At 49.2% G+C, this 12835-nt stretch overlaps 1 protein-coding gene across 1 annotated transcript in view; it reads right to left on the reverse strand.

The window, feature by feature from the left end:
• Positions 1-12835, reverse strand: part of LOC107298875 (DIS3-like exonuclease 2) — a gene marked incomplete at both ends in the record, with an annotated part of 70358 nt that overhangs the window by 22928 nt on the left and 34595 nt on the right. Inside the window, one exon of the mRNA XM_015828237.1 lies at positions 998-1077. Coding sequence (XP_015683723.1) covers positions 998-1077 — 80 coding nt within the window. The remainder of the gene's footprint in view (positions 1-997; positions 1078-12835) is intronic.

The following is a 12835-nucleotide window of genomic DNA, read 5'->3' on the forward strand; positions in this document are numbered from 1 at the left end:
GACATTTCATTACCCAGTTAGGTAACTTCATCAGTGCTAGGAGGGAGGGAGGTTTGGGAGGAGGAGGAAGTGGTGGTGGTGAGCAACAGAAATTTTGGGCTCAAACTGAAGACTACCTGTAGTCATAAGTTGAGGACTTCCTGTGCTGAAGTGTGGAGTCCTTGGTGCTCTCTGAGCTTCGGTGGGTCTCTTTGCAGACATTTCATGACCCAGTTAGGTAACTTTATCAGTGCACTGGTAATGAAACATCTGCAAGAAAACCATCCTGTTCAGGGGATCTTAACTTTTGTTACAAACGCAAAGGTGCCACTTGCCTTTGGGGTCGGAGACTTCCAATCACACCCATTTCCTTCCACACAAGGGTGTGGGAAGAAGGGGGTGCACAGTGCGTTACTTGCAAAGGAACAATATGCAGCCCTTTAACAGAGTTGGAAGGGACCTAGGAGGTCATCTAGTCCAACCCCCTGCTCAGGCAGGAAACCCTATACCATTTCAGACAAATGGCTGTCCAGTCTCTTCTTAAAAACTTCCAGTGTTGGAGCCTTCACCGCTTCTGGAGGCAGGTGGTTCCACTGGTTAATTGTTCTCACCGTCAGGAAGTTTCTCCTTAGTTCTAGGTTGCTTCTCTCCTTGATCAGCTTCCATCCATTGCTTCTTGTCCTGCCTTCAGGGGCTTTGGAAAATAGCTTGACTCCCTCTTCTTTGGGGCAGCCCCTGAGATACTGGAAGACTGCTATCATGTCCCCCCTCGTCCTTCTCTTCGTTAAACTAGACATGCCCAATTCCAGCAACCGTTCCTTATATGTTTTAGCCCCCGGTCCCCTAATCATCCTTGTTGCTCTTCTCTGCACTCTTTCTAGAGTCTCAACATCTTTTTTACATCATAGTGACCAAAACTGGATGCCGTATTCCAAGTGTGGCCTGACCAAGGCCTTGTAAAGTGGTATTAACACGTCACGTGATCTTGATGCTATCCCTCTGTTAACCCCTCTCTTACTTGTTGCTGTCCCGGTACTGATAGCTGTAGCAGCCTTGGGGCATCCCGGTCTCCTTGTCCAAAGTAAATGAGAGTTTCATCTGCAGGAGGAAGAGAAAGGAAGGAAGGAAAAAAGAGAGGGGGGGGGGGAGGAAAAAAAAACACCACATTTAAGCAATATTCTCCAGGGCAACAGCAGCAGAAGCAGCAGCAACTGGGAAAAGCTGATGGGAGCAACCAGCCTCCCCCCAAAAATGACACGCAACCATCAAAGGCTGGAATATCAACCCCCTTTCCAAACCTCAAGAAGGAATCACATGGCCTGTAGGGGAAAACGCTATTTTTTTCCACTCTTTTTTGTTAAGAGAAAGTGTTTGTGGTTCTTCTCAAATGGCACAGGTCAGGACCGGTTCCCCCTACAGACACACACACACAAACATACACACACATAGAGAGAGAGACACACACACATACACACACACAGAGAGAGAGACAAATACACACAGAGAGAGACACAAACTCACGCTGCAATCTCACCACCCACACATCCACCCTGCCCTAGATGAATGAACCGGGCTCTCCCTGCCTTACAACTGCAGATGGAAAGCAAGATTCACCCCTGAAGATCTAGCAAAGAAGGCTAGTAAAGGCTTAGTAGAGATAAAAACATATGAGGAACGGTTGCAGGAACTGGGTATATCACAGGCTTCCTTCATTTTCTGATTGTTAGAAACTGTCTAGTTTTATGGGGGGGGGAAGACCCAGTGAATTGGAGATGGATAGGCTAGAGAAAAAGAAGGACGAGGGGGGGACATGATAGCAGTCTTTCAGTATCTCAGGGGCTGCCCCAGAGAAGAGGGAGTCAAGCTCTTCTCCAAAGCGCCTGAAGGCAGGACAAGAAGCAACGGATGGAAACTCAACAAGGAGAGAAGCAACCTGGAATTAAGGAGGAATTTCCTGACAGTTAGAACAATTAATTGGTGGAACAGCTTCCCTCCAGAAGTTGTGGGGGCTCCATCACTGCAGGCTTTTAAGAAGAGTCTGGACAGCCATTTGTCTGAAATAGTATAGGGTCTCCTGCTTGAGCGGGGGTTGGACTAGAAGACCTCCAAGGTCCCTCCCAACCCATTATTCTATTCCCTGTGTTCTAACTGGGTATATCTGGTCTAACAATAAGGACTAGGGCAGACATGATAGCAGTTTCCCAATATATTTGAGGGTCTGCCACAGAGAAGAGGGGGATCAACCTATTTTCCAAGGCGCCTGAAGGCAGAACAAGAAGCAACAGATGGAAACTAATCAAGGAGAGAAACAACCTAGAACCAAGGAGAAATTTCCTGACAGTTAGAACAATTAATCCTGCTCAGGCAGGAAACCCTATACCCATTTCAGACAAATGGCTGTCCAGTCTCTTCTTTAAAACCTCCAGTGATGGAGCACCCACAACTTCCGGTGGCAGGTTGTTCCACAGATTAACTGTTCTCACTGCCAGGAAATTCCTCCTTAGTTCCAGGTTGCTTCTCTCCTTGGTTAGTTTCCATCCGTTGCTTCTTCTCCTGCCTTCAGGGGCTTTGGAGAAGAGGTGGAACAACCCCCTCTTCTTTGGGGCAGCCCCTCCAATACTGGAATGTCACCCCTGGTCCTGTTCTGTCCCAGCCTACATGAGTCCTTACTCAACTGCTTTACAACAGGTCCTTCTTTTCACTAGACCAGAGAGAATTCACCCAATGGCTGCAGGGAATTCGTCCCAACAATGAAACAGGGAAAATGAGAAGACACATGGGAATTTTTTTTGGGGGGGGAAGGGGGGGAGGGAAGGAGGGAGGAAGCCCAGATAAAACAGCCCCAGGCAAAAAAATCTTTTTCCATGCTGAATAAAATCCTTCCCCCCACCCGCCCGGTGAGCAGGGATCAGCCTGGACAATTCCAGACCGCACATCTGCATAAAGAGCGGTGATGCACTCTTCCCCACTGTCGTGTCAAAAGGAGAAGTGTGTACATTGGCAGCCTGGTGTGTAAAATGATGCTTTGCTGCATTCCACACTCCTTGCCCAGCTGGGGAACATGCTCAACAATGGGATCCCAGGATGTTCAGCTGCAATCAGGGATGGTAGACACCAGGTGGAGGGTTTGAGGGAGGGAGAAAGCAATGTAGGAAAGGGGGTGGCACGAGGTTGGGAATGCTGCTCTAAAGAGGGAAGGACTCCAATGATATGGAAGCTGTGAATAAGAGAATTGGGAGGCACCCTGAGAGGTCATCTAGTCCAACCCCCTACTCAAGCAGGAAACCCTACACCATTTCAGACAAATGGCTGTCCAGTTTCTTTCTTAAAAACTTCCAGTGTTGGAGCATTCACTGCTTCCGGAGGCAGGTTGTTCCACTGGTTAATTGTTCTCACTGTCAGGAAGTTTCTCCTTAGTTCCAGGTTGCTTCTCTCCTTGGTGAGTTTCCATCCGTTGCTTCTTGTCCTGCATTCAGGCGCTTTGGAGAATAGATTGACTCCCTCTTCTTTGGGGCAGCCCCTCAGATACTGGAACGCTGCTATCATGTCCCCCTTAGTCCTTAACAGAATAACAGAGTTAGAAGGGACCTTGGAGGTCTTCTAGTCCAACCCCCTGCTCAGGCAGGAAACCCTATACCATTTCAGACAAGTGGCTGTCCAGTTTCTTCTTAAAAACTTCCAGTGTTGGAGCATTCACTGCTTCTGGAGGCAAGGAGTTCCACTGGTTAATTGTTCTAACTGTCGGGAAATTCCTCCTTAGTTCCAGGTTGGTTCGCTCCTTGATGAGTTTCCATTCGTTGCTTCTTGTCCTGCCTTCAGGCGCTTTGCAGAATAGATTGACTCCCTCTTCTTTGGGGCAGCCCCTGGGATATTGGAACACTGCTATCATGTCCCCCCTAGTTCTTGTTTTCAGCAGACTAGACATCCCTAATTCCTGTAACCGAACTGAGTAAGCTTCTGGGATGAGAAACGGGACGTCTTCAAGGAAAAACAAGAAAGTCCCATTGCCGCCATGACCTGGATGACGGAGAATCTCCACGGCCATTCTTCATCTGTTCTTCCTATGTTTTAGCCTCCAGCCCCCCCAATCCTCTCCTTTGCTCTTCTCCGCCCTCTTTTCTGGAGCCTCAAACCTCATTTTCACACAGCGGGGGCCCAAAACTGGATGCACTAGTCCACGGGTGGCCTTACCCAGGCCTTATAAAGCGGTAATGCCTTGGGAAGACCACGCTTGGAATACCGCGTCCACTTTTCGGTGAGAAACTTGAGAAAAAGCTGAGGTGCATTGTCTGCCTGGGAGAAGAGGGAGGGAGGGGGGGTTTAATTGAGTCTGTAGGGTGTTAATGAAACCGGGGTCCCGTGAAGCCCACCTGCCGGGAGCCCGAGGAGGGAGGGGAGAGAGCTGACCTTTTACGGACAAAGGACCGCGACAGAGAGAGAGAAAAAGAGAGAGAGAAAAAGAAAGAGAGGGGCTGGCATTCTTAGCAAACAGATCCTTCCTTCTGAGGCCAGGAGAAAAGTGCAAGAGTGAAATTAACCGGCTATTAAAGAGCAACGGCTTGATTAAGCGGCGGCTTTGCCATCGGCTGGCATTTGAGGCAGCCCCCCCCCCCGGCGTTGCCTCATTAGATGCTGTGCCAATTCTTGAGCAACTCGGCAGGACGTCGCTTCGGAAAGGCAGACAATGAAAAGTCTGGGCTGCCGTTGGGAAGCTCGAAGCAAAAGGCAAGGGACGGATCGAAATGGGATTCAGCCGTTGTTGTACGTTAACAACAACAACAACACACACGTACAGACATGCAAACCCTGGGATCACTAACACAGGGCGCTCGTCAGGTTTCGGCCAGAGAGAAAATGCTAAAATTTCCACAACGTAAATAATAAGTACGGTAAATAAATAACAGAGAGACCGTTTGGTCTAGTGCAGGGGTTGGCAACCTTGGGTCTTTTCTGACTCGTGGACTTCAACTCCCAGAATTCCTGAGCCAGCATGGGGGAACTATGGCCCCTTCATGACTCGTGGACTTCAGCTCCCAGAATTCCTGAGCCAGCCATGTTGAGGGGAAAGGGAGAGGTTTTCAAGCTGAGCCTTGCTGGCTCAGGAATTCTGGGAGTTGAAGTCCGCAAGTCATGAAGGGACCATAGTTTCCCCATGCTGGCTGAGGAATTCTGGGAGTTGAAGTCTACGAGTCATGAAGGGGCCATAGTTCCTCCATGCTGGCTCAGGAATTCTGGGAGTTGAAGTCCACCAGTCATAAAAAAGCCAAAGTTGCCTACCTCTGGCCTAGGCCTAGGCCGCTTTATGACTCGTGGACTTCAACTCCCAGAATTCCTGAGCCAGCCATGCTGAGGGGAAAGGGAGAGGTTTCCAAGCTGAGCCTTGCTGGCTCAGGAATTCTGGGAGTTGAAGTCCACGAGTCACAAAAGAGCCAAAGTTGCCTAACCCTGGGTCTAGTGGTTAAGATATACCTGGCTCGGAAGTAGGAGACGGTGAGTTCTAGTCCCGCTTTAGCTAGGAATGCTGGCTGAGTGAATTTGGGCCAGTCACCGGTAGACGGGAGTTCTAGTCCTGTCTTAGGCGTGAAAGCCAGCTGGGTGATTTTGGGCCAATCACTAGGAAACAATGAATTCTAGTCCCACCTTTGGTATAGAAGCGGACTGCGTGACTTTGGGCCAAACACCAGGAGACGGTGAGTTCTAGTCCTGCCTTAGGCATGAAAGCTGAGTGGCTGATTTTGGGCCAGTCACCAGGAGATGGTGAGTTCTAGTCCTGCCTTAGGCACGAAAGCCAGCTGGGTGACTTTGGGCCAATCACCAGGAGACGGTGAGTTCTACTCCCTCCTTAGGTACGAAATCCAGCTGGGTGACTTTGGGCCAGTCACCAGGAGATGGTGAGTTCTAGTCCTGCTTTAGGCAGGAAATCCAAGGCCACCTTAGTGCCAGGAAGTTTTTAAGACGAGATTGGACAACCATTTGTCTGAAATGGTATAGGCGGTGGTGGGATTCAAATATGTGAACAACCGGTTCTCTGCGTGGATGCCACTTCTGGAAGTCCATTCTGGGCCTGGGCAATAAAAAATTAGCTACCGGTTCTGCCGAAGTGGTGCGAACTGGCTGAATCCCACTACTGGGGATAGGATCTCCTGCCTGAGCAGGGGGCTGGACTAGAAGACCTTCAAGGTCCCTTCCAGCTTCTATTCTATTCTATTCTATTCTATTCTATTCTATTCTATTCTATTCTATTCTTCTGTATTTCTATTCTACTCTTATATTCTGTAATTCTATTCTATTTTGTAATTCTGTTCTATTCTATTCTATTCTACTATTCTATTCTAGTCTAGTCTAGTCTAGTCTAGTCTAGTCTAGTCTGTATTTCTATTCTATTCCATTCCATTCTAATCCAGCCCACCCTTAAAATATCTTTTCAACAGGAGGTATTGTGCCGATTCCTACGCGTTATTCCAAAGGTGCTTTTTGGGAAAGGCAACTGGACTTACTTGGCTTTTGTCTAAAAATGTTTCGTGAATAGAATAGAATATAGAATAGAATAGAATAGAATAGAATAGAATAGAATAGAATAGAATAGAATAGAACTCGATTCCTATGCGGCGGGCCAGCACGCACATACATGCACACACTTGCAGTCGAGCTGCGTGTGCAAGTGCGTGCATGCCGGCCCACTCCTCGTGTGAGTTCAGCTGTGCACGCTGGCCTGGCACTCGTGCGGCCCAATTTCTCTCCCCCCCCCCTAGCTGCAAAGATTGGGGACCCCAGCTCTACAGCAGCCTTTCTCAACTAGGGTTTCACAGAAGCCCAGGGTTCTGCAAGAGATCACAATTGTAAAAAAATAAAATAAAATAAAAATAAACATCGCTTTTTGAACTCGGCACGCCACGCAGCACGAGAATTCGCAGCAGTGGGAATTTTTATGCACTGTGACCCAGCTCCGGCCTGCTGCTTGGCTGCTGTTACAAACGTCGTGAAAAATGAACGGTGTGGGGTAAAAACAAATCGTATTATGAAACTGTTTTTGGGGGGGGTTTTTGCAATTTTTATGCACGGGCTCACCGACAGCTGACAATTATTTTAAGGCTTCTTCCAGCGTAAAAAGTCGAGAAAGTTGACTTTCAGCGCGTGCCAAGCACTTGACTTTACAAATTTAGCCTGCTGTTTTCATTTGTGTTTTTAATTTTTTTTTAGCTGCCTGGTTAAGCGTTGGAGATGGACAACCCTACCAGTTAAATAAACAAAACAAAAAAAAGCCCAGCAATTCATGAGCCATAGCAATCTCTGAAGTAGCCAGCTGTGGTTCACGAAAGTTTTCTAATAGTATGTGTTAGTTGGTTTTTGGCTCCCATAGTCTAACACAAGGGGTACGATGGCTCAGTGAGACACTGAGTTTGTTCGCTGCAAAGCTGACAGCCTGGGTTTGAGACCCAAGCGCTACGCAACGGGGTGAGCTCCTGTGTCTTGCTCCAGCTGCTGTCCACCTAGCCCAGGGGTCTTCAAACTTGGCCCTTTGATGACTTGTGGACTTCAACTCCCAGAATTCCTCAGCCAGCCTCCATTTTGTTTGTTAGATTTAAGACAGGGGTCTTCAAACGTGGCCCTTTTATGACTTGTGCACTTCAACTCCCAGAATTCCTCAGCCAGCCTCCATTTTATCCACGTTACGAAACATTGCCAAACAGGAATGTCAGCTCTCCAAACCCACTGAGGGCCAGCTGCCTTCCCCCCTACAGCCAGTCCATCCCACCAGCTTGTTGTAGGAAAAAACGGAGAAGGGCGCGAATGTTATATCCCGCTGCCTTGAGCTCTGGGCAAAAAGGCAGGATATCAATCTGCGAGAGCCAGTTTGGTACAGGTGCGGGCTTAGAAACTAGGAGACGGTGAGTTCTAGTCCCGCCTTAGGCAGGAAAGCCAAGTGGGTGACTTTGGGCCAATCGCCAGGAGACAGTGAGTTCTAGTCGCGCTTTAAGCAGGAAAGCCGGCTGGGTGATTTTGGACCAAACACCAGGAGATGGTGAGTTCTAGTCCTGCCTTAGGCAGGAAAGCTGACTGGGTGACTTTGGGCCGATCACCAGGAGACTGGGAGTTCTAGTCCTGCCTTAGGCAAAAAAGCCAGGTGGGTGACTTCTGCGAGAGCCAGTTTGGTACAGGTGCGGGCTTAGAAACTAGGAGACAGTGAGTTCTAATCCCGCCTTAGGCAGAAAAGCCAAGTGGGTGACTTTGGGCCAATCACCAGGAGACGGTGAGTTCTAGTCCCGCCTTAGGCAGGAAAGCTGGCTGCGTGACTTTGGGCCACTTACCAGGAGACGGTGAGTTCTAGTCCTGCCTTAGGCAAAAAAGCCAGGTGGGTGACTTCTGCGAGAGCCAGTTTGGTACAGGTGCGGGCTTAGAAACTACGAGTCGGTGAGTTCTAGTCCCGTTTTAAGCAGGAAAGCCAGCTGGGTGACTTTGGGCAATCACCAGGAGACGGTGAGTTCTAGTCCCGCCTTAGGCAGGAAAGCCAGCTGGGTGACTTTGGGCCAGTCCCTCTCCCTCAGCCCAACCCACCTCACAGGGTTGTCGTTCTGAGGAACAAGAGGAGGAGGAAGACGCAGCAATACCTACGGTCACCCCCTTGAGTTACTTATAAAAAGAATAAAAGCCGGGATCAATCTAATAAGTCAACACAGGCATCTATATAGCAAGCCAGCCAACAATCACAGGGCAAACGCTTCCTCGGTGGGTCCAGGCTGGCCTGGTGCCTGAGCAGAAGACAAGCAAGGATCTTCAGAGGTTGGGAATGTCGAGATCCAGGTCCGGGGTCTGCTCCCTGACAAGGCAGCTCTGGATGTCAATTTGCCTCCGTGCTGCTGCTGACTCCTTCGCTTTTTAAATTAAAACCATGCCTCTCCGGCCCTGTTTTCCATCTGACCCCTTCAGTCAAGAACCCGCTTCCCAAAAGCCCAGGCGCTCTCTGTCCCGGTAACCTTGGCGCGGGCAGCCTGGAGGAACCTTTCCACCTTTGACAGAAATATAAGCCTCTCTTTCCTAAAAGCCTTCCAACTCCGAGCATCCTCCTCGCGCGGGAGAACTCAGGGACATAGGGTTTGTGTGTGTGTGTGTGTGTGTGTGTGTATGTGTTACATCCCCCCCACACAGTGCACGCTGGCGCAAAAGGGAGCTGGGTGCAAAGTGGGTGCAGCCCAATCAATCCCATCAAAGCTTGGCACCGGCTTTCCCTTCCAAAGTCCTTAACGTCTTGGCTGGAGTGCGTTTTCCAAGGCAGGTTTCCCACTTTTTGTGGCCTGGGGGGGGGAGGAGGAGAGGAGGGGGGTGGTGGGCCGCAAGCTAAAAATACTGGACGGTACCGGGGAGGGGGGGAGCACGGAGTGGGGAGGGGGCTTGTTGTGAGCCAGCAGGGTTTCTCTCCAAGCGGCTTTGATGCTCTTGACATCTTTTTTCGGTTTGATTTAGTTTTGGTTAAGTTCGGTTCCCCCTAAATTGGCCGGAGGAAGACCGGGGAGGGGTGTGTGTGTGTGTGTGTGCAAAGAAATTAATTTCAGATTGACTCTGTCCGAATCGACACCCTCTGGATGCGTGGGAGGACGATGGGCTTTGGCCAGCTCCGTGTTGGCCGGGGACGATTGGAACTCCAATCCAACGTTTGGAAGAAAAGGCCGATGGAGGACGAGGGGGAAGGGGGGGAAGGGGTTTGGCTCGGAATAGACTTCAGATCCTTAAATCCTAACTTTTTTTCCACGGGGTGAACTTGGGGGTTTCCCCTAGGGGGAAAGATTTGATTCCTCTTCTAACCTTCTCTTTGACTTAATCATAACAGCCGTTTCAGCGGCAGCCGTCACGGTTCACCGGCGGGATCCACACGGCGTTTTGTGCCAATTTTTTTTTCTCTCCCTCTCTCTCTCTATCTCTCTCTCTCTCTTTTTTTCTTTTCTTCAAAATAATTGTGCTTGTCAAGGCCCTTGCAAGTCAAGGAATCTTTGACGTCACCTGCCCCCATCTCGACCACTACAAAGGAGTGGGAGGGGAGGAATCCAGATGGAAAACCGGCAGCAGCCACACACGCTGAGCGTCAGCCAGAGGAGAGATTATTTATTAGGTCATCTAGGCAAAGCAGAAGCTCGCCTCTTGGGGACGAGGCCCTGGGTTCGAATTCCAGGCTGGCACCGGGCCTTCCCTGGAGCTTTTCCGATGGTTGTTGGTTGAGTTAATTCCTTGGGCGGCCTCTGGTCCCACTAAGTTCTCCTCTGGAGTTCTCCTTTTGCGAACAGAATAGAATAGAATAGAATAGAATAGAATAGAATAGAATAGAATAGAATAGAATAGAATAGAATAGAATAGAATGGAACGGAACGGAATGGAATGGAATAGAATAAAATAGAATAGAATAGAAGCTGGAAGGGACCTTGGAGGTCTTCTAGTCCAGCCTCCTGCTCAAGCAGGAGGACCTATACCATCTCAGACAGGTGATTGTCCAGTCTCTTTTTAAAAACCTCCAGTGTAGGGGCACCCACAATTCTGGTGGCAAGCTGTTCCACTGGTTGATTGTCCTCACTGTCAGGAAGTTTCTCCTTAATTCCAGGTTGCTTTTCTCCTTGATTAGTTTCCAATCATTGTTTCTTGTCCTGCCTTCAGGTGCTTTGGAGAATAGCTTGACTCCCTCTTCTTTGTGGCAGCCCCTCAAATACTGGAACATTGCTATCATGTCTCCATTTCTTCTTTTCTTTAGACTAGCCAAGCCCAAGTCCCGCAGCCGTTCTTCCTATGTTTTGGTCTCCAGGCCTTGGATCATCTTAGTTGCTCTTCTCTGATTTTTTTCCAAACTCTCCACATCTTTTTTGTGATGTGGTGACCAAAATTGGCTGCGGTATTCCAGGTGTGGCCTCACTAGGGCTTTATAAAGCGGTACTAATACCTCACGTGGTCTTGATTCTATGCCTCTGTTTATACAACCCAGGATTGTGTTAGCTTTTTTGGCTGCTGCTGCACACAGCTGGCTCAAGGTCAAGTGATCGTCCACCAGGACTCCAAGGTCCCTCTCACAGTCACTGCCTCCAAGCCAGGTCTCGCCCAATAGGTATGTCTAATCTAAGGGAAAAGAAGGACTAGGGGATGACAGGATAGCAGTCTTCCAATAATTGAGGGGCTGCCACTAAAAAGAAGGGGTCCACCTATTCTCCAAAGCCCCCAAAGGCAGGACAAGAAGCAACGGATGGAAACTCATCAAGGAGAGAAGCAACCTGGAACTAAGGAGGAATTTCCTGACAATTCATCAGTGGAACAACCTGCCTCCAGAAGTGGGTGGGTGCTCCATCACTGGGGGTTCTTCAGAAGAGGTTGGGCAGCCATAGGTTCTGAGCACAGCTGGCTGAGGAATTCTGGGGTTTGAAGTCCACCGTATTGGAAAAAGGGGCTGGAGTTGCCCGGCCCAGAATTCTGGAGGCTTGGACCACGCTACGAAACCAGCCTGAGGCTTTTCCTGGAGGCACCGTTCCCCATCAGCACATAATAATAATAATAATAATAATAATAATAATAATAATAATAATAATAATAATAATAATAATAATAATAATAATAATAATAATAATAATAATAATAATAATAATNAAGGAAGCCGGCATTCAGAAGGAGCTGAGATTAGCCCAGGATGAGGTTGGTCTAGTCAGGAGAAGGAAGCCGGCATTCAGAAGGAGCTGAGATTAGCCCAGGATGAGGTTGGTCTAGTCAGGAGAAGGAGGCCGGCATTCAGAAGGAGCTGAGATTAGCCCAGGATGAGGTTGGTCTAGTCAGGAGAAGGAAGCCGGCATTCAGAAGGAGCTGAGATTAGCCCAGGATGAGGTTGGTCTAGTAGTCGAGGAAAGGAAGCCGGCATTCAGAATGAGCTGAGATTAGCCCAGGATGAGATTGGTCTAGTCGGGGCAAGGAAGCCGGCATTCAGATAGAACTGAGATTAGCCCAGGATGAGGTTGGTCTAGTCAGGGAAAGGAAGCCGGCATTCAAATAGAACTGAGATTAGCCCAGGATGAGGTTGGTCTGGTAGTCGGGGCAAGGAAGCCGGCATTCAGAAGGAGCCGAGATTACCCCAGGATAAGGTTGGTTTATTCCAGGGGTAGGCAACCTTGGCTCTTTTATGACTCGTGGACTTCAATTCCCAGAATTCCTGAGCCAGCCATGCTGAGGGGAAAGGGAGAGGTTTCCAAGCTGAGCCAGGCTGGCTGAGGAATTCTGGGAGTTGAAGTCCACGAGTCATGAGGGGGCCATAGTTCCCCATGCTGGCTGAGGAATTCTGGGAGTTGAAGTCCACGAGTCATGAAGGGGCCTTAGTTACCCCATGCTGGCTCAGGAATTCTGGGAGTTGTAGTCCACGAGTCATGAAGGGGCCATAGTTCCCCCACGCTGGCTCAGGAATTGTGGGAGTTGAAGTCCACGAGTCATAAAAGAGCCCAGGTTGCCTACCCCTGGTCTAGTCAGGGCAAAGAAGCCGGCATTCAGAAGGAGCCGAGATTAGCCCAGGATGAGTCAGTCTAGTCTGCTGGAAAGAAGGATCTGGGGTGACATATATTCTCAGTCATCCAGGTCAGGGTTGTCCCGAAGCTGCCTTTTTCAAAAGGCGACTGGACTTCCTCTGTTTCTACTTGAAGACGTTTCGCTACTCCTCCAGGAAGCATCCTCAGTTCTCCACCGTTCAGCCCGAACTGAAGAAGCTTCTTGGATGAGTAGCGAAAGGTCTTCAAGTAAAAAGAAAAGAAGTCCAGTCGCCTTTTGAAAAAGGCACCTTTCGGGACGGGTGACATGATGGCAATTCTCCCAATATTTGAGAATCAGATCACAAAGAAGACCGGGGGGG

Source organism: Protobothrops mucrosquamatus, unplaced genomic scaffold (genome assembly GCF_001527695.2).
Source record: "Protobothrops mucrosquamatus isolate PMUCROS unplaced genomic scaffold, P.Mucros_1.0 scaffold4348, whole genome shotgun sequence".
NCBI classification, from domain to species: Eukaryota; Metazoa; Chordata; class Lepidosauria; order Squamata; family Viperidae; genus Protobothrops; species Protobothrops mucrosquamatus.